The 18,260-nt window shown below is 62.9% G+C and overlaps 2 protein-coding genes across 5 annotated transcripts in view; one reads left to right on the forward strand and one right to left on the reverse strand.

The window, feature by feature from the left end:
• Nucleotides 1–2,548: 2,548 nt before the first annotated feature.
• MPND (MPN domain containing) lies at nucleotides 2,549–10,960 on the forward strand. Of its 4 annotated transcripts, none has more exons than XM_047095117.1 (13): nucleotides 2,549–2,612; nucleotides 2,691–2,986; nucleotides 3,717–3,953; nucleotides 5,657–5,789; nucleotides 6,510–6,594; nucleotides 6,766–6,862; nucleotides 7,143–7,215; nucleotides 7,296–7,372; nucleotides 8,167–8,353; nucleotides 8,483–8,553; nucleotides 9,051–9,140; nucleotides 9,803–9,895; nucleotides 10,687–10,960. In XM_047095117.1, the coding sequence occupies exons 1-13, from the start codon at nucleotides 2,606–2,608 to the stop codon at nucleotides 10,771–10,773; spliced, it is 1,533 nt and encodes a 510-aa protein (XP_046951073.1). In that variant the 5' UTR covers nucleotides 2,549–2,605; the 3' UTR covers nucleotides 10,774–10,960. The 4 variants fall into 4 exon arrangements, with proteins under 4 accessions (XP_046951073.1, XP_046951074.1, XP_046951075.1 ...); XM_047095118.1 differs by having other exon boundaries at nucleotides 8,185–8,353; XM_047095119.1 differs by having other exon boundaries at nucleotides 8,272–8,353.
• A 236-nt stretch (nucleotides 10,961–11,196) lies between these two features.
• The window catches only part of SH3GL1 (SH3 domain containing GRB2 like 1, endophilin A2), a 30,825-nt gene continuing 23,761 nt past the window's right edge, over nucleotides 11,197–18,260 (reverse strand). Inside the window, exons 2-10 of the mRNA XM_047095121.1 lie at nucleotides 16,396–16,464; nucleotides 16,009–16,081; nucleotides 14,935–15,078; nucleotides 14,458–14,591; nucleotides 14,204–14,362; nucleotides 13,793–13,896; nucleotides 13,173–13,297; nucleotides 13,009–13,065; nucleotides 11,197–12,564 (exon numbers count right to left, since the gene is read on the reverse strand). Coding sequence (XP_046951077.1) covers nucleotides 12,368–12,564; nucleotides 13,009–13,065; nucleotides 13,173–13,297; nucleotides 13,793–13,896; nucleotides 14,204–14,362; nucleotides 14,458–14,591; nucleotides 14,935–15,078; nucleotides 16,009–16,081; nucleotides 16,396–16,464 — 1,062 coding nt within the window. The 3' untranslated portion in view covers nucleotides 11,197–12,367. The remainder of the gene's footprint in view (nucleotides 12,565–13,008; nucleotides 13,066–13,172; nucleotides 13,298–13,792; nucleotides 13,897–14,203; nucleotides 14,363–14,457; nucleotides 14,592–14,934; nucleotides 15,079–16,008; nucleotides 16,082–16,395; nucleotides 16,465–18,260) is intronic.

Below are 18,260 nucleotides of genomic sequence, written 5' to 3' on the forward strand. Positions count from 1 at the left end.
CTCTCTCAAAAAAAAAATTAAATGAATTGGAAAATGTTCCCTCCTCTTCAAGTTTCTGGAAGACATTTTTTTTTTATTTTTTTTTTCAACGTTTTTTATTTATTTTTGGGACAGAGAGAGACAGAGCATGAACGGGGGAGGGGCAGAGAGAGAGGGAGACACAGAATCGGAAACAGGCTCCAGGCTCCGAGCCATCAGCCCAGAGCCTGACGCGGGGCTCGAACTCACGGAGCGCGAGATCGTGACCTGGCTGAAGTCGGACGCTTAACCGACTGCGCCACCCAGGCGCCCCTGGAAGACATTTTTTTAAAAAGTGGTGTTAATTCTTTGAATCTTTGGTACAATTCTCCATGTGGGCACGGAGATTTATTTTTGAGGAGTCTTAAAATTACAAATTCAATTTCCTTAATCATTATAGGGCTGCCTGGACTTTATACACATAGCAAAAAATAGCCTTTGCAATCCACTCAAGAGCCGTGTGACTTGGCAATCTTTTCATCTGATGAACTAATAAAGTTAATAACAATGTCTGCCATAAAGGGATGCCATAGGGGCACCTGGGTGGCTCAGTTAGTTGAGTGTCTGATTCCTGCTGGGGTCATGCTTCCAGGGTCCTGGGATAGAGCCCTGCATCAGGCTCCACACTGGGCGTGGAACCTGCTTGGGATTCTGTCTCTCTCTGCCTCTCCTCGACTAGTGCTCACACTTGCTCTCTCCCTCAAAAATGAATATTTTTAAAAAATTAAATTTAGTTAAAAAAATTTTTCAAAAGGGGGTGCCATAAATGGTTAATAAGGTCACAGCAGTTTGTTTTAATTGTATTTATCAAAGGCAATGGGAGCCATAGAAGGATTTAGAGTAGGGGAGGGAGGTGGTCACAGTTGCATTTTGGTAAGATCCCTCTGGGGCCAGTGTGGAAGGTGGATGAGGTGGAGGCTGTGTATAGAGGTCTGAGGCTCAAGGTGATGACCAGGGCCCAGCTGGGAGGAGGAGGTCCGGTCCAGGATTTGGGGAACAGAGTCAAAGGAACGTGGGCAAGGACATGGGGGACTAAACTGAGGTCAAGAGTCCAGGGCTGCTGGGGAATGCCCAGTTGGTGGCTGGACCTGCGGTGGGGGGTGTCTGTGTGGGGAAACTGCAGCAGGAGGCGTGGGCTTGACAAAAAAAGAGTATTAATTCCCATTTGTCCAGCTCTTAATTCTTGTGATGCCCCATTGGTTAACAACCTTGAGGGAGTCATTATGATCGTCCCCATGGTGAAACAGAGACGCGGAGCCACTTGGCCAAAGTCACGGGGCTGGGATGTGGTGGACCAGGGTCTGGAGCCAGGTGCGTTGAGTGCAGACCACCGTCCCATAACATCCCCCCCCCCCCCCAACGTCCCGTCCCCGCTTCCAAACTGGGCGGAGTACACCGGTCCGGGGTTGAGCCGAGCCCGTAACTCCCAGCAGTTTCGGAAAGGCCCCACCCCCGGCTTGCAGCCCTGCCGGGGCCTGGGGACTCCTAGTCCTGGGAGGTGCCGCTGCGCCTCAGAGCAAAGGTCTTGGGCCAGGGGCCAGGGACAAAGGACGGCACTGAAACCGACCCGCGAACACCCAACTCGGCTCCGCCTCCGAGAGCCCGGCGCGAGGAGGCGTGGGAAGTCGGGGGGCGCGCCAGCCTGAGGGCACGTTCTGACCCGGGATCTGATTGGCTGGCACAGGACCAAACTCTACAACTGAATGGATACGTGAGGCCCGCGGGCTCCTGTGATTGGCCGAGGGCTACGCGTTTGGCGGAAGCAGCAGTTTAACACTGATTGGCTGGAGGGAATCCCACGACTGCTACCTATTGGTTGAAGTTTAAATGACCCTCCTATAATTGGTTGTTGGGCTCCGCTTGGGCCCAACCGTGGAATCGGCCCAGGGGAATGGGAGTTAACCCTTTAGAGACTGACGTCCGGCTCAGGCGCTTTATTTATTTTTATTATTACTTAAAATTTTTTATTTTTAAAGTAGTCTCTACACCCAACATGGAACTCGAACTTACTTACAGCCCCGAGATCAACAGGCGCCTGCTTTACGGACTGAGCCAGCCGGGCGCTCCGCCTTGGGCGCTTTAGACCTTCCCCATTCGGCCTGCAGCCCCAGGGCGCTGTGGCTCGTTCTCCGGGGGTTTCTCCCCTGGTCTCCACAGCTGAGACTTCTGGTCCCTCAAGTGTCCCACCCCGCCCGGTCCTAGTGAACTGAGTCCCCCGCGCCCCCCAGCTCCGGGTCTAAATCCAATAACAGGCCGCCCCAGTGGAGCCACTGGTTCCCCGAAAGCGAAAGGCCCGGGGCCTCAGTTTCCCCGCTTGGTAGGTTGCCACGCGCCTCCCACGGAAGGTGGCCTCGAGCCTCCGTTTTCCCGATGGTCCCGGAGGGATGAGTCCCCGGCTCTGCCCGTGGACAGGCGCGAGGCCTCGGGGTCCCTCCCGGCTCGCGCGGGCAGGCCGAGCCCCCCTCCCGCCCCCAGGCTGGGGCCCCTCCCCCTCGGGGCGGAGCCGTGTCACGTGCCGGGAAGAAAGAGCCAGCGGCGCGCAAGTCGCACGGGGCGCAGGGCGCGGGGCGCTTGGGGCGGAGCGGCCATGGCAGGTACGGCGGGCCCGGCTGGGCGTCCGGGGGGGCCGGGGTGGGGTCGAGAGGCCCCTTGCAGCTTGTCGCTGCCCGCAGCTCCGGAGCCGCTGTCCCCGGCGGGTGGCGCGGGCGAGGAGGCACCGGATGAGGACGAGGACGAGGCAGAGGCCGAGGACCCCGAGAGGCCGGCTGGAGCTGGCGGCGCGCGCAGCGGAGGCGGCGGGGGCGGGGGCGGCGGCGGCGGCGGCGGCGCCGGAGCCGGAGCCGGGGCGGGCCCGGGGGGCTGCGGCGGGCCCGGGGGCGCGCTCACCCGGCGCGCGGTCACGCTGCGGGTGCTCCTCAAAGATGCGCTACTGGAGCCCGGCGCCGGGGTGCTGTCCATCTACTACTTGGTGAGCGTCCCCTACGCCCCATCCCGTCCCGGCTGGGGCAGGAAGGGGAAACTGAGGCCCAGAGCTCTCCTCCCACCGGCCAAGCCCAGGTGTGGGGAGGGGAAATTGAAACAAGCATCCAGGCCCAGCACGAACCCTTCTGGGCTGCAGGGCATCGTTTACCAAACAGCCCATTCCACAGAGGAGAAACTGAGGCTCGGAGAGGACACGCCCGCTGTCCTGGCTGTGTGACCTTACTCAACCTCTCCATATCCTGGTTTCCTCATCTATAAAATGGGTTTTTATTTTTCCTGTCGCGGGGCTGTAGGAGGGTCAAAGGAATACAGCGCCCAGCGGGCAGCCTGCTACACTATGCTTTACACGTTTGCTGCTGTTTCCTTGGGCCTTGTGAGTGGGGGCAGTTCATGAATGGAGCATTTGCTGTGTGCCAGGCTGTGTGCTGTGTGTTAGGGACCAAGCAGGCCCTGTCCCTGCCCTTTGGGGGCTCACGGTCCAGTGAGCGGGTGGGCAGACACAGAGCTGGGCAGTTTTAGTCCAGGCCGATGAGGACTGACTGTGGACCTACGGGGACCGGGAGACATGTAAGCTGGTCAGCTTCCTGGGAGGGATGCTGTTGGCAGAGGTGGGTGCCAAGCTCCGGGGAGCAGGGCGGGGGGAGTCAGGGAGGGCTTCCTGGAGGTGGCTTGGTGGGTACCAGGGCCTGGGTGCAGCCGGGCTGCTGTTACTGCAGGGGAAGAAGTTCATGGGAGACCTACAGCCCGACGGGAGGATCGTGTGGCAGGAAACGGGACAGGTGTTCAACTCACCCAGCGCCTGGGCCACCCACTGCAAGAAGCTGGTGAACCCGGCCAAGAAGTCCGGCTGTGGCTGGGCCTCTGTCAAGTACAAGGGCCAGAAACTGGACAAGTACAAGGCGGCCTGGCTCCGGCGACACCAGCTGCACATTCCCACGGCTGCTGCCGACGAGGTGCGTCCCTCAGCCTCCTGAAGCGCTGTTGGATAAGGAGTTCCCAGAGTGAGCACGTTGGAGCTGGGGCCCTGTGGGATGACCAGGAGTTTGTCAGAGCGAGGCGAAGGGAGGAGTTTTCAGAGGGAGCCAAAGACCGCAGAGCCGCGGAGGTAGGAAGCCACACAGCGCTTGGGGAACCATGATCGGTGGATGCAGCCTGAGGCTTACGTGTCTTAAGCAGCTGAGGGGACTGGAGACAGTGGCAGGGACCAGATCGGGGAGAGTTTCTAATGCTATGATAGTAACGACATCTTTGAATATTCACCAGCTGGTGAGCTTGGCCTAGGGTCGTCTCTGGGTGCTAATTCTCCTTCGTGTGTAAACGAAGATGCTAACAGTATCCGTATGTATCGTATATGTATATCTTGCTGGCAGATCGGAAATCTGCAGGGCCGATGGCAGGCTGGAAGCAGGCGGGGAGGACTTGGGCTTTTTCCCTGAGGTGGGTGGGAGCCCAGGAAGGCGGAGAGGATGGGCAGACCTGACTCAGGTGCCCACACGCGCCCCCTGGTGGCCGCCGTCCGGCACAAAGACTGGGGGGTGGCCCGGGTGAAAGTTGGGGACCAGGATGCAGGTGACAGAACCTGGTTCCGGGCAGGAGATGATGGGGTGGACCGGGCGGACAATTGATGGATCAAGAAGCGGGCAAGTTTTGGCTGATTTTGAAAGTGGATCTCACCGGATTTGCGGTTGCATCAGATAGGTGTTGGTGTTAAGAGATGTTTTGTTCCGAGCAAGCGGATGGATGAGGCTGCCATGGGGATTGGGGAGGATTGGGGGACAGTCAGGTGCAGGGTGGTTATAGAGCTGAGTGGAGGTGCCTGGGAGCACCCCCCCCCCCCCCCCCCCCCCCGCTGAGACTTCCAGGCCAGCCGGATTGCTGAGTCTGGAGCTCAGAGGAGGCTTGGGCTGGAGATAGGACTGTGGGGGTGGTCAGGCCAGAGACAGGGTTCCAGTGCCAAGAGTGGAGGAGACTGCCCCGGAGGGGAGCAGGTAGGGAGAGAAGAAACCTGAGGACCCAGCCTGCACACCGGGGAGGGGTGGGAGACGGAGGGGACTGGAGAGATGGGAGGGAAGCTGGGTCCCTGGGGCGCTCCCAGAAGAAGGAGCCAGGGCCAGCCAGACCCTGCGGCGAGGAGGAAGAGTACAGAGACCATGTGCCTGTTGGGTTTTGGACACTGAGAGGTCACCCCAGCAGGGGCAGGTGAGGGCAGATCAGGAGAGATTATTGAGAGAATCTGGTAAAATAATCCCTATAAGCACTTGCTTGCTCAGTGAATGGATCGACAGGAGGTGTGCTAATTGCCTTGCAGGCATTATTTAATTTCACCCTGATGCTGTCCCTATGCGCTGGAGGTCATTAGCCCCTTTTTACAGATGAGGAGAACAGAGCTCAGAGAGGTTAGGGCGCTTGCTAGAAGCTGCACGGCTTGTAAAAGCGGAGGAGAGGTTTGAGACTCCGCCCGGCAGCTGCCGGAAGGTGCTCAGATCTGAGCGGCACCGGGACCTCAGGCCGCCTGTGCTCACGCGCTCCCTCTAGTGGGCCCCTGGGGCAATGGCAGGACCCTAAGGCCAGCTGAAGGTGTGAGTGGAACTTGGTGAGGAGGGTGGGTGGCACCCAGCTGAGGGTCCTGCCGCCCACCCCGCCCCTCCCCCACCAGAGCCCGGCCAGTGAAGGGGAGGAGGAGGAGCTGTTGATGGAGGAAGAAGAGGAGGAGGTTCTGGCAGGGGTCTCCACTGAGGACAAGAGTCGGAGACTACCTGCCAAGGGACCCTTGGAGCCTGCGCACCCAGGTGAGAGGCTTAGAGGAGGGCAGGAGGCGGGCAGAACTCGGGTGAGGAGGTGGCTGGGGGGGGGGGGGCAGATCTTGCGTTTTTCTCAGCACTCCCAACTTGCCTGGCGGACTTCTTAGTTCTACTGCCTAATTTCTTTCTCGCGGCCTGACTTCTTTTTTTTTTTTAATGTTTATTTATTTTAAGAGAGAGAGAGAGAGATCGTGAGCAGGGGAGGGGTAGGGGTGGGGGGAACAATCCCAAGCAGGCTCTGTGCAGTCAGTGCAGAGCCTGAGTCAGGGCTCAACCCACAAACACTGAGATCATGACCTGAGCCGCAATCAAGAGTCTGGTGCTCAACGGTCTGAGCCCCCCAGCGCCCCCCACCCCCCTGCCTGGCTTCTTAAGCTCTAATGCTGGATTCCTTGGTCCCGTGGCCCGATTTCTTCACTATGCTGCCTGATTTCCACGCTCCCCTATAGGATTTCGCTGCCTCAGTGCCTGGTTCCTTTGGCCCCCTGCCTGGTTTCCTGGGGTCCTTCCCTGATTTCCTAAGCCCTTCCTCTGGTATTTTAATCTCCTTTTTTCCAGTTTGTTAACCTGCCACCTGATCTCTCCGCGCTGGGGCCTGATTTTTAAAGCTGCCTCTGGAGGTTTTTTCTTGGGCCGCCTTGTCCTTGTTTTCCACTTCTGGGCTGGGAGGGATTGAGGCTGCCTTTTCCCCCCTCGCCCGCCCCACAGAGACCGTGCCCCCCGGGAAGCGGGTGGAAAACAAGATCCGGGTGCCTGTGCGGTATTGCATGCTGGGCAGTCGAGACTCTGCCAGGTCAGACACACCCTGTGCCCGCCACACCCCCGCCCCCAGGTTTCACTAGCTCTTGCGGGTGTGGGGGGGGGGGGGACACAAGGCCTCACACCCTCAGCGCTGGCTCTGGGGGCCGGGGGAGCTAGCTCGGGGCTGAGTTCCTGAAGCTGCGGGACCCTCTCGCTCCTACAGGAACCCCCACACCCTGGTGGAAGTAACATCCTTCGCTGCCATCAACAAGTTCCAGCCGTTCAACGTGGCCATCTCCAGCAACGTGCTGTTCCTGCTGGTGTGTGCCCAGCCGTCACCTTGTCCCTTGAGGGCCAAGGGCCAGACCTGGGCAGGTGGCTGGGGCACCTGGAAGGGGTCCCTGGGAGGTTGGCCCTTATGAGGGCAGGGACCTTTTCTGTTTTGTTCACTGCTGCTAAACAGTAGGCACTCAATCAGTGAACGAAGGAGGAGGCCGATGGGGTGGTCCCGGCACATTGCAAGGGCTCTGGCCCCGAGGAGAGGCGCTTGGGGCTGGGCTGCCGCCTGAGCCGCTCTTCTGGTGTCCGTCCCCTCCCCAGGACTTCCACAGCCACCTGACTCGAAGCGAGGTCGTGGGGTACCTGGGGGGCCGCTGGGACATCAACAGCCAGAGTGGGTATTTGGGGCCAGGTGGGCAGGGGGGTGTCTGGGGCTGGGGTTGATGTCTACACCTTCTCTTCGCCTCTGCACAGTGCTCACGGTGCTGAGAGCCTTCCCCTGTCGGAGCCGGCTGGGGGACGCGGATATGGCGGCCACCATGGAAGAGGAGGTGAGGGGGTGCGGGGGGTCAGGGCGTTGTAGGGAGGGCTCGTGTGGACACAGCTGTCCTGGCTACCCTGTCCCGGCGGCTAGTAGTGCACAAACGAGCGTGCGGAAGAGGATGTGTGAGCGCCCGCCCCGCGGCTGTGACCCTGTCCGTGGTCCTGCTTCCTCTGCGCAGGTGGCCCCGCCCTCTTTACCCCGAGCCTCGGTTTCCAGGCCGTGCCTGGCACGTAGTGAGAGCCCAGTGAATATCAGCTGCCATTCTCAATAGCGGTGTCATAGTGGTGCTTTGTATGTGCCTGGCGCTGTGCAACGTGCACCACACCCACCTTCTGGCACCTCAGTGACCCATGGGGACAGGCGAATAGGTGCGGATCCTGCACGCACGTCTCTCGGCCCACCTCTTTCTTGCTCCTTACGCCAGCACTTGCCTCTGCTTGCTGAAGGCATCCAGAAATGCCTGCTCCTGCCCAAGTGCACACACACATCCTCCTATCTGTTTAACTGTTTGAGTGCCCGCTGCGAGCCAGGAATTGGCGATGCAGCCTGCCTAAAATAAACGTTTGCCTTTGCTTTGTGACAGGTGCATCTTTTTATGTATTTGTTGACTGTTCCCCCTCCCCTGGCCTCCTGGAGGGTGGGGGCGGGCTCTGTCTTGGTGCCGCTGTGTCCCCAGGCCAGGCACACGGCAGGCACATATTAAGTGCTGGCCTCGAATGGGGATGGGATGCGGCAGGTGCGCTGGCGGCTGGGAGGGGTGAGCGCGCACGAGGGCTGGGGGAGCCCCCGGCTCTACCGCAGCCTCGCCTGTGCCCCCAGATCTACCAGAGCCTGCTCCTGCGGGGCCTGTCCCTGGTGGGCTGGTACCACAGCCACCCGCACAGCCCCGCGCTCCCGTCGCTGCAGGACATCGACTCGCAGATGGACTACCAGCTGCGGCTGCAGGGCTCCAGCAACGGCTTCCAGCCCTGCCTCGCGCTGCTCTGCGGTAAGGCCTGGGGCGCGCGGGTGCGCATGCGTGCGTCCTGCGCGTGCGTCGGCGCGCGCGCGCGCGCGCGTGGCGCTTCGGGGCCGCCGACCCCTCCAGGCCGTCGCCACTCTCGCTGTCCTCCCGCAGCCCCTTACTACTCTGGCAACCCGGGCCCCGAGTCTAAGATCTCCCCCTTCTGGGTGATGCCGCCCCCCGAGGTAGGCGGGGCTGTGGGGGGAGGGCAGGGTCGCGGCGCTGCGGGCCAGGAGGGGCCTGTCGATGGTCCGTGGCCAGGACTCTGGTTCTGGGCTCATTTAGGGGATCGGGGACCCCCGTTTCCCCCCGTGAAGTGGGACCATAACCGTCGCGCTGTCCCGGGCTCCCGAGAGGGCCTGGATGTTGAAAAGGCGCGGGCATCACGTGGAGCCCTTGATACTAACACGGCCTCCCTCCCCAACTCTGCCGCGTGCCATTCCCCACATCTGTCCCGGGGTCAGAAATCGGGCTTGGGAAGCCATTCCCGGGTGCGTGGCTCGCTTGGCGGCCTCTCTTGCTGGCGGCAGGGCCACGCCGCCTCCGGAGTCGCACCGCAGCCTTCCGCGGAGGACCCACGTGGCTCTGAACCTGGTCGCAGTGTGATTCTCTGACTGCTGGCCCAGGACGCATCCCCTCGTGGGATCGGAGGCTGGGCTTGACTGGCTCGTGTCCCTGCCAGCAAAGGCCCAGTGACTACGGCATCCCCATGGACGTGGAGATGGCCTACGTCCAGGACAACTTCCTGACTAATGACATCCTTCATGAGATGGTGAGCTCACTCCCGGGTGGGGCGCACAGGGCCCCTGAGAGGGGCGGGTGGGGCTGAAGGACCCCGCTGGACGGTGGCGAGACTGCAGGACTCAGGGTGGCTGAATGCGCCACGTCGGGGCGTAGGCCAGACTCCTCGTCCGGGGCTGAAAATCACCTGTGGCTTTAGGCTCAAGTCCCTGATCCTTGCCCACCTGCTCCCCCCACCTGGCCTTGCTGTTCTGGAAGTTACTGGAGGTGCCCCTGCCTCGGGCCTCTGCACCTGCACTGATTCTCCAAATGGAGGCACGTGAGGGGACTTGAGGTGGTCCCCCAGCTGTTTTTTAGTGTCGATGTTCCAAGTGGCGTTTGAAAAAAGCTAGTTGGTCACACCTGTGGGACCCCGGATACTGTTGTTTGGATGAGGCTGCGCAAGGGGTCCGTGTCAGGCTTGTGCGACACTCAGTGTGCCTCCCTCTGCCTGGGGCTACTTCGGTGCCCCTCCAGGGGCCTCCTGCTGAGCTCCCTGGTGGCACTCCTCAGTGGGTGGTCTCCCTTGGGGTCCTGGGCGCCTACGTGCCACATGGGACTGAAGCCCCACAGGCTGCCCACCGCTGTATCCCCGGCACCTGGCACGGGTGGGAGGGCAGGAGCGAGGAGTCCCATCGGCCCCCTGTCCCCCAGATGCTGCTGGTGGAATTCTACAAGGGCGCCCCTGACCTCGTGAGGTTCCAGGAGCCCTGGAGCCAGGAGCACACGTACCTCGACAAGCTGAAGGTAAGACTCGTGTCCCCTGTCTCGTGCAGACTCCGTAGGAAGACAGTGTGGGGGGAGCCCGCGAGAATCCATCCGCGGGCAGCCTGAGAAACCGTGTCCTAAGTTCCGTGTTATTTCAGCTGGGTGTCAACGCTGCCAACAGCCTTGTTGGGTCACAGCTGGGGGGTGACGGTGACGGGGAGAGCTATTCAAGAGCAGCTAGAAAGGGGAGAACCCGCAGACCCTGGGCCGTGGGGATGGAGAAGCCACTCTGGGCCCTATGTCACGGCGTGGGCGCCCACCCGAGCGCACAAGGGGCCGGGGTCCGATTCAGAGCCTCAAGCGCCGGCAGAGCTGAGGCGAGCAGAGGTCTCTCCAGCTCGCCGGCCCCGCAGCCAGTTCGGCGGCCTCGGGGGTGTCTGACTGGCTTCCTGCCTTGTAGAGAAATGCAGTTTTGCACGTTTGCTTGTTTTGCTCAAACTTCAAGAGTGACCAGAGCTTCCGGCTGCCACGGGTCACTTCCACCCCGTTGCTGGGCTGGTGGGGCGGGGGGCAGCCCCCGGCGCAGAGGGTGTGAGAGCCTAGGCAGGAGGCAGCCAGGAAGAGTGTAGGATTTGGAGTGTACAGATAGTCCTCCTCTCCCCAAACCCAGAACATTCCGCGTGAGCAGGCCTCCTCATTTAAACATAAAACTTTGTCTTGGGGACGCTACCGTGTGAGTCGGTTAGGAGAGCCTCTGCCCGGATGGAGGGGAGCCGGTGAGGCCAGGACCACCGGGCACAGCCCTGAGGCACCAGCCCTGCTCCTTTCAGATCTCCCTGGCCAGCAGGACACCCAAGGACCAGGGCCTGTGCCACGTGCTGGAGCAGGTTTACAGCCTTCTTAAACAAGGGAGCTGAGGCCCCGCCTGCCAGGGTCTGGGGGGGGGGGGGGGGCTCTTGGTCAGACTCTGATCCCCCCCCCCCCCGTGGTTTGGGCTGAGGGGGACTGGGACCAGGGGGGTTCTCTTGGGGGCTGTGCCGCTCTGTTTCTGTGCAACTTAGCTGTGCGGTGGTTGGGGCACGGATAATAAAAGACAGAAGCAAATAGCCTGGGTGTGTGTCTCACCCTGGGGGGAGGGGGAGCCCCCTGCACTCGTCCCTGGGCACATAGGCTGCTGTCTGGGCAGCGCCCATGTTGCGGGCTTCCTGGGGCTGCAGGGACATCTGGAGGACGTGATGCCTGTGCTGGTGGCTGGGCAAATGACTTTTCCCCCGGCTCCCCTGGACACTCACAGAGAGCCAGGGAGGAAGACCCACCCTGCACCACACCAAGCAAGAGGCTGTAGAAAGAGACATTTAATACTTAAAAAAAAAAAAAAATCAGGATTACATTTCGATCTGCCGATTGTGGCCCAGGTTCCACCGCTCATGTCTGCTGGGAGGTCTGTGCTTCCCCCATGTAATGGCAACGAGGGGGCCTCAGAGCCAGGTGTCCCCGGGGCCTTTGCAAGGTCATCAGAGGAGGGGAATGTGATCCAGTCCCGAGGTCCCCTAGTTGCGCCGATTTTTGGGTTAGGCAAGAGAGGAAGTAGCTGCGGGGCTCGGCTCTGTTGGTCAGGGCGGCTGCCTGCCTTGGTCTGTCTGTAGGAAGATGGCTGGGGCCGCTGTCAGCGGTGGGGACAGTGGCTGGCTTGGGATTGGGGAGGCGCCTGTGACCCTCCTCAGGGTGGTCCCAGGGGTCTGGGACCACCTGCAGGACAGAGGCCACAAGACTCCTGTGGTCCCGTCTGTGGTGCACACGTGTGCCGTGGGCACGGCTGGTGGTGGCGGTTTGTGCCAGAGGTGTGCTTATCTGGGGCGGGGCACCCTAGACTTGGGAGGCGAGGAGGGGGTGCGGGGCAGGGTGGAGGGCACTGGAGGAGGGAGACGACGGCACCTCAGAGGCTGCTCAGAGAGGGCCGGCCTTAGGGGAACCCTGAGGACCCCAGGCTCATCTCTCCCCAGGGAGGTGGCATCCACGGGTGTGCCAGGGCCTGGGGAGCCCTGGAGTTGGGGCTGGGAAGGAGTGTTGTGGGTGAATTGAAAAGCAGGGTGGTGAGTGTCGGCCAGGGGTCCTGCTCAGAACCCCCATCTCCTCCTGTTCAGGGCAGGTCTCCTGGGGGGGGGGGGGGAGAGGGGTGTGTGTGTGTGTGTGTGCACGCGCGTGTGAGAGTGAGGGGGCCCACCTGGAGTTACCCGCTCCTGGAGGCGTGGGAGGAAGTTAGTGTTTCTAAGAGCACCTTAGTGTTCGCCCCCTCGGGGCACGGGGTCGGGGAGCGAAAATACTGCCCGGCCCCCAGACTGCCGCCTGGAGCGGGGACCGCGGGGTGGGGGGGTGGGGGGGCCCTCGTGGAAGCGGGCCCCTCCCCGACATCCAGCCCTGCTGCCCCAGCGAGGCCCGCCTTCCCCCACGGGGAGCGCCTGCGGGCGCCGCCCCGGCTGCAGAAGGCCGACGTGGACGGGGCCGACGCGGTCACTGAGGCAGGGGCACCAGCACCTCCACGTAGCTGAGGGGGAAGAAGCCCGACTGGCCGTGGAGCATGCCCTCGTACCAGTTCTCGTCGATCTGGTTGGTCAGCGTGATGACGTCACCCTCGTGGAAGCCCAGCTCCCCGGCGTTCTCGGGCTCGAAGTCGTACAGAGCCTTGCAGCTCGGCTGGTCCAGCGGGGCTGGGGGTGGGGGCTTGGCTCAGACCGCTGGCTCCTCCCCCCCCCCCGCCCCCCCGGGCTCCTGTCCCCCGAAGGGCAGCTGCTCCTTCCTCCCGCCCGGCCAGCTTTGTCGGGAAGAACCAGGGGCGAAGGATGGGAATGGGCTCCACGAGTGGTCACCAAAACGCTCCTGGGAAGAGCTAGGGCTGCCCGGGGGCATCGGGGTGACAGAATGACCGTGCCACTCAGAGGCCCCGAGCCTGCTGGACACTCACGCCGATGGGGGGGCGTGCCGCCTGGCCCCGGCGCCGAGCTCCCCCCCTGCCCGAGACGGGCCGAGAGGACTGGCAGCAGGGGTGTCCACTCCTACCGGAGGAGGGGAGGAGGGGAGGAGGGAGGCCCTCCTGAAACGGACTAGCAGGCGGGGAGCATGTAAGGGCGGGGCCGCGCCTGCGGGACACTCACGCATGCTCCTGCTGGGGGTCCGGATGGGCTTCTCAGAAGATCGGAAGGAAGACGAAGCTGCTCACACACAAAGCACAGAGGGGGCTGAAGACCCTGGGCGGGGCCTGGCTCTGCGGTTTCGGGGGGGCAGACGGCTGGGGGGCGGCCCCCTCCCCGCTCCTTACCTGTGATCTTGGGGGCCGTGGCACAGGGGAAGCCCCCGTTGGACTGCTCGGGCTCCCCAAGGTCGAAGGGCTCCCGGGGCTTGGGCTTGTACTCCCGCTTGGGGCGAGAGGAGGCTTCCCGCATCCTGCGTGCAGGGAGGAGAGCGGGAGTGGCCGGCGGCCGAATCCCGTGTACGCCACGATGAAGGGACGCCTCCGCCTCCCGCCTTTTGTACTGCTGCCCCCCGGGGCCAGGCCTGGGCGCAGAGGCCCGATGGGTCTAACCACAAGGCCCACCCGTCCGTCAGCTCCCTCCCCGCCCCGGCTCGGGCCCTTCTCAGAGGCTGTCGGCTGGCCAGGTCCTGCCACACCTGAAGTCCCTTAGCATGCCCACCCTGCCTGGGGACGTGGCTGCACGAGGCTCCCCTTCTCAGGCACTGGACTACGGACCCTCGGGAGACAGGAGCCCTGCCCTGCCCCCCGCCCCCCGTCTGAGGGCACGCCAGCCCTCCCCTCTGACAAGCGGGACAAGCCCATCAGGTCTTTCTCCTGGAACCTCCACCCTGAGTGCAGCCTCCTAGAAGCTGGTGGCGGTGTCCCGGGTGCCCTGAAAGACCGGCCCAAAGCAGGACGGGGCTCACCTTCGCTTGAGCTTGTCGGCCAGCTCGTCCAGGATCTGCACGGCCTGCCGGTGGTAGTCCAGCTGGGCATCCACCAGCGCAGAGAGCTGGCTCACCTGCTCGATCTGCAAGCGACCGACCGGCTGCTGAAGGGGAGGCTCTCCCTGTGACCCCTCCCCCCAAGGCCGCCTCTAGAGGGAGCCTCTCCAGGACGCTCCTGGCACAGGGGCCCGGCCCTCTCCCCATCTGCCTGACCCTACTGCTGCCCGTGGAGGTGCCCAGAAAGCTTTAGGGGGCTTGAAGGGGAGGGTGGCTGCCCCCTTAGGTCCCGGAGGCTCCACCTGGGCGCTGAACCCGCTGCGGGCGGGGCACGCGTGACTCCGCCCACCGGCCCCGCCTTCCGGGCTCCCCCGCAGTGGGGCCCAGACGTACATCCGTCTCCAGGAGGTTGTGCATGCTGGTCTCCGCCACCTCCTTGGACTCTTCGAACTTCTCCAGGGCCTGGCGCAGCTCCTCATCGGGGATCCTGCCCTGCCGCTTCTTCTTGTAGTCGAAGTCCAGGCGGCGGCCCTCCAGCTTCTTCAGGTGGTGCTGGGGTGGGGGGTTGTGTGTGTGAACCGGGGAGCCACACTGGGCAGGGCAGGGCGCGGCGGGTGGGGGGGGGGGGGGAGGGACGCGGGCAGCACCTGGATCTCCTTCAGGTCTTTGTCGCACAGATTCTGCAAGGGGTCGATGAAATTCTGCTTGACCTCTATGTCCAGGGAATCTTTCACCTCCGCCAGGCGCTTCATGGACTCCCCTGCATCCAGCAGGGCGTCGCCTGCGGCAGAACCCGGAATGGGGAAGAAACTGTCACAGGAGGCCGCGGCCTAGGGGCCCAAGACACCCCAACTTCTAAACTGTCCTCCCGCCCCGGGGCCCAGATGCCAGAATTCAGGAGCCAACAAGGGACCCTGGGGTCTGATCCTGAGCCCCAGCAGCCGGGAGCTGGCGAGGACCGGTGTCAAACAAGCCCCCGCTGCAAGGACCGGCTTCCCCAGAATCAGCTGCGGCTGGAGGGCAGGCCTGCCAGTGGCTGTGGCCCTACAGCCAACACCCCGATCCTCGCTCGTCCCCACGGAAAACCCTGCAGCGGCAGGCAAGTGGCCTCCCGCAGCCCTCACCGAAGTTGGACTCGCCGCCCAGCTCCTTGCCGTGGCGGATCATGCACTCGCCCAGCAGGCCCTCTGACTGCGGGTAGCCAGGGTTCTTCACCTGCCCGCGGATCTTGGACACCGTGTTGAGCATCGTCAGCTTGGCCCGTGAGGCTGGAACAGAACAGGCTGGGTAGGCACGCGGCCAGTCTCGCTCACGAAGCCTGGAGGCCCGCACTTGACCGGCCACCGGCTCCTCCTCTCTGGGTTCCTCCTCTCCCCAGCACCCTTCTTTCTAAAGCACTGCCCTGGCCCAAGGGACCTCGGTTCCTATGCCTGCTGACAGCCAGGCTCTGCGAAGAAGCTCCTGCACAGACCTCCCCTTCTCTGCTCACCTCAGCCACAAAGGAGCCCTGGCGGGAGGCAGGAGGTGACCAGCTCCTCTGGGCCCCCCCGGCCTCCTCGTCCTGCGGCCCAGCTGTCATCGAGAAGCTGCCTTCCCTGGCCCGGGAGTAGCACCTCAGAGAAGGCGTGGGGGGCAGGCGCAGGTGCGCACAGGTGCCCCAGACACAGCCCTCCGCTGGGGTGGGGGGAGGGGAGCCACGCACTTCCCTCCGCCTGCTCCAGGCTGTCCGTGGCACAGGCCTTGAACGGACGTGCCTGGTGTCGCTGCGCGCGTCCCACACCCATCACCTCCTGCTATGGGAACCGGCACTTGGATTGCCCTCAGGGAAAGGCCCCTGTCTCCCTCTCGGACTAGGGGACCCCACCTCATGCTCCAAGGGTGGGCAGGTGGCTGGGGCCTGGCGAACGGGTGGGCAACCGATTCCAACTGGTCTAGTGAGTTGGTTATGTGGAAAAGACGCTCTTTTCTGCTGGGACCGTCAGCCGTAAGGGTGATTTAAGGCTAGGACCGCCACGCAGAATGAGAGCCGCCGGATGAAGTGGACAGAAGTGCAGGACTGAGGACATCCCTTGGACCCTTGGGATCCAGCCACACACACAACCTGCCCACCCTGGGCATTTCAGTTCTCTGAGCTCGTACATTCCTCCTTCGTGCTCCAGTAATGGGAAAATTCCAGACTGGCTGGCTGGTACCCCTACCTGGGTTGGGCTGCAGGTACTCAATGGTTCTGGCCAGCACTTCTGTCACGGCCTTGCTGGTAACGTCCACCTTCTGTGAAGAGAGGCAGCGTGTGGGGGTTTTATAACCATCATGCACCGGAGGCCAAACCCGGAGCCCCTGGACAGCCCTCGCCCCGCTCCCTAGCCCCACCTGCCTCAGAGCCCACACAAGGGCCGCCCGCCGCTCGGAGGGCTGCTGGCCTCCCGGCCTACTTGTGGTTCGCTACGCGGGTCCCCCGTGGCCGGGGGGGGGGGGGGGTCTGTCCATCCAGGAGCCCCACCCGCAGCCCAGATGTGGCACTGTGGCCACGGGCACTTGGCAAACAGTGCTGAGCACCAGGCAGGGCGCACCACCTCCCCTGGTACCTTCTCCATCTCCTTGAAGTCCTCATCGAGCTTGGTCCCTTCGGCGCCTCCGACCTTCTCACTGACCAGCTGGGGGACAGAAAGAGGGAAAACAGTGTGAGCCCCAGAGGAGGGAGAGGCCCAAGGATGCTTTCCAGCCACGTCCACCACCAGTGGGAGCGGATTGAGGGGTCAGCACATCCACGATGGCTCCCCAGGATGCCGAACATGGCAGCTGATGGGAAGACGGGTGGCCGAGCAAGGCCCCGACTCCAAACCCACACCTTCAAACCCAGGGCTTTGTGGGGTCGGGGGGGGCACCTTCTGCTAGAAGGCAGAAGCCTTCCCTGGCCATGCCTACTCGAGTGCCCCCCACCCCCAGAGACCTGCCTGGGGCCAACCAACAGCTGAGTGACGTCCCCTCATGGGGCTGAAGTGCTCACACGCAGCCAGTGATGCCATGGTTCAGCTCTAGGCGTGGGGAAGAGGTTCACCAAAGCCTCTTTGCTCAGGGAATCACACACCTCCCTCTTCCCACTTTCCCTGCATTTCTGGGAAGGAATCTCGGGAACCCTGGGCCTGACACTTCCCCGATGTGGATTCTCCCTGGGCGCCTCTGGGAAACCAACAGGTCTGCAGTGAGGAGGAGGTCCTGTGGTTGAACGGATGTGGGAACCGCCTCATCTCTTTGTGGCCTCTGCCCCCCAAGCAGCGTCAAGAGGAGACAGGGCTGAGTGCCCCAGTGGGTCAGGGGCTTTCTACTAGGCTGAGCCTGGGAGTCCAGGAAGGGCCTGGGGTGCAGGTGAGGCCACTGCGGGGGGCAGGGGGGGGGGCAGGAAGGAAGCGGGCTGGTGCAGGGCCTGCCCCATGACTGCTGCCACCTGGAGCGGCTTGGGCCTTACGCCATCCTCCCAGGGACCTCGTAGGAGGGGCAGGGGCCACCCTCCTGCTTCTGCTAGCCACTCGGTAAGGAAAGACCCTGGTGTCTCCCTGGGCGTTGATGGGGCGTTCCATTTTATTTCATGGGACGGTTTCAGTTCTTTTGATGATGATAAAACAGGACATTCTCAAATTCAGTGGTTGCCAGAGAGGGAAATGAGTTCACTGCCTGACGTGAGACCAGACTCTTCTGGTGAACTGGGAGGGAGCTGGAGCAACAGTGCTCAAAACCACACCTTCCGGGCCCCGGGTGCAGGAGGACAGGGACACGGGCACGGGGCCAACAGGGACAGGTCTCCGGGGCAGGAGCCACATCCTTCCCCCCCAGGGGAGGGGCGCGGGACGACCCTGCAGTCTTCCAGGGGCGGGGGGTGGGGGTGCCTCCCTTGGGAGCCCCCAGCTCCTCAGCACCATGTGTAGGGATGGGTTTTCCAGGCCATCCTTGCACCTGGGCACACAGAAGGCCATGCTGGAGGCACCCGGGCCCCTCCTAGCCTCCCTTCACCCTGCCCGGGAGCTCGGGGCTCAAGTCCCTCAGGTAGCAGGTGACTGTCCCCTACATCCTTTCCCTCCAGGGCTCGTGGTCTTGGAACCAGCTCAAACGGATGAAAGCATGACAAGAGGCCCAAAGGCAAAAGGGGAAACCAAAGGAGCCACACGGCAACGCAGCATCAGAATCCGCACCCCTGCGTGTGGGCTCGCTGGGCCGCAGGCCGCGTCCAGTGGACAGGCCCCGAGGGCTCCACAGGGAAAGCCGGAAGCCATGTCGGTAACGAGGAGGCACCCTTGGGTGTGAGGAACGGGGTTTTCTAGGAACCACAGGCCTCCTGTCACTGAGCAGCCAGCCCCGGAAGCTCAGGGGCTGGGACGCTGTCTGGGTGGAGGGGGCTGGAGGGCCCCAAAGGGCCCGTCTGTGGGGAAGGCTGCAACCCCGACATTTCAGTGCT

This window comes from Lynx rufus, unplaced genomic scaffold (genome assembly GCF_022079265.1).
Source record: "Lynx rufus isolate CCGP_SWC_20201006 ecotype Redwood Valley unplaced genomic scaffold, mLynRuf1.p SCAF_4, whole genome shotgun sequence".
NCBI classification, from domain to species: domain Eukaryota; kingdom Metazoa; phylum Chordata; class Mammalia; order Carnivora; family Felidae; genus Lynx; species Lynx rufus.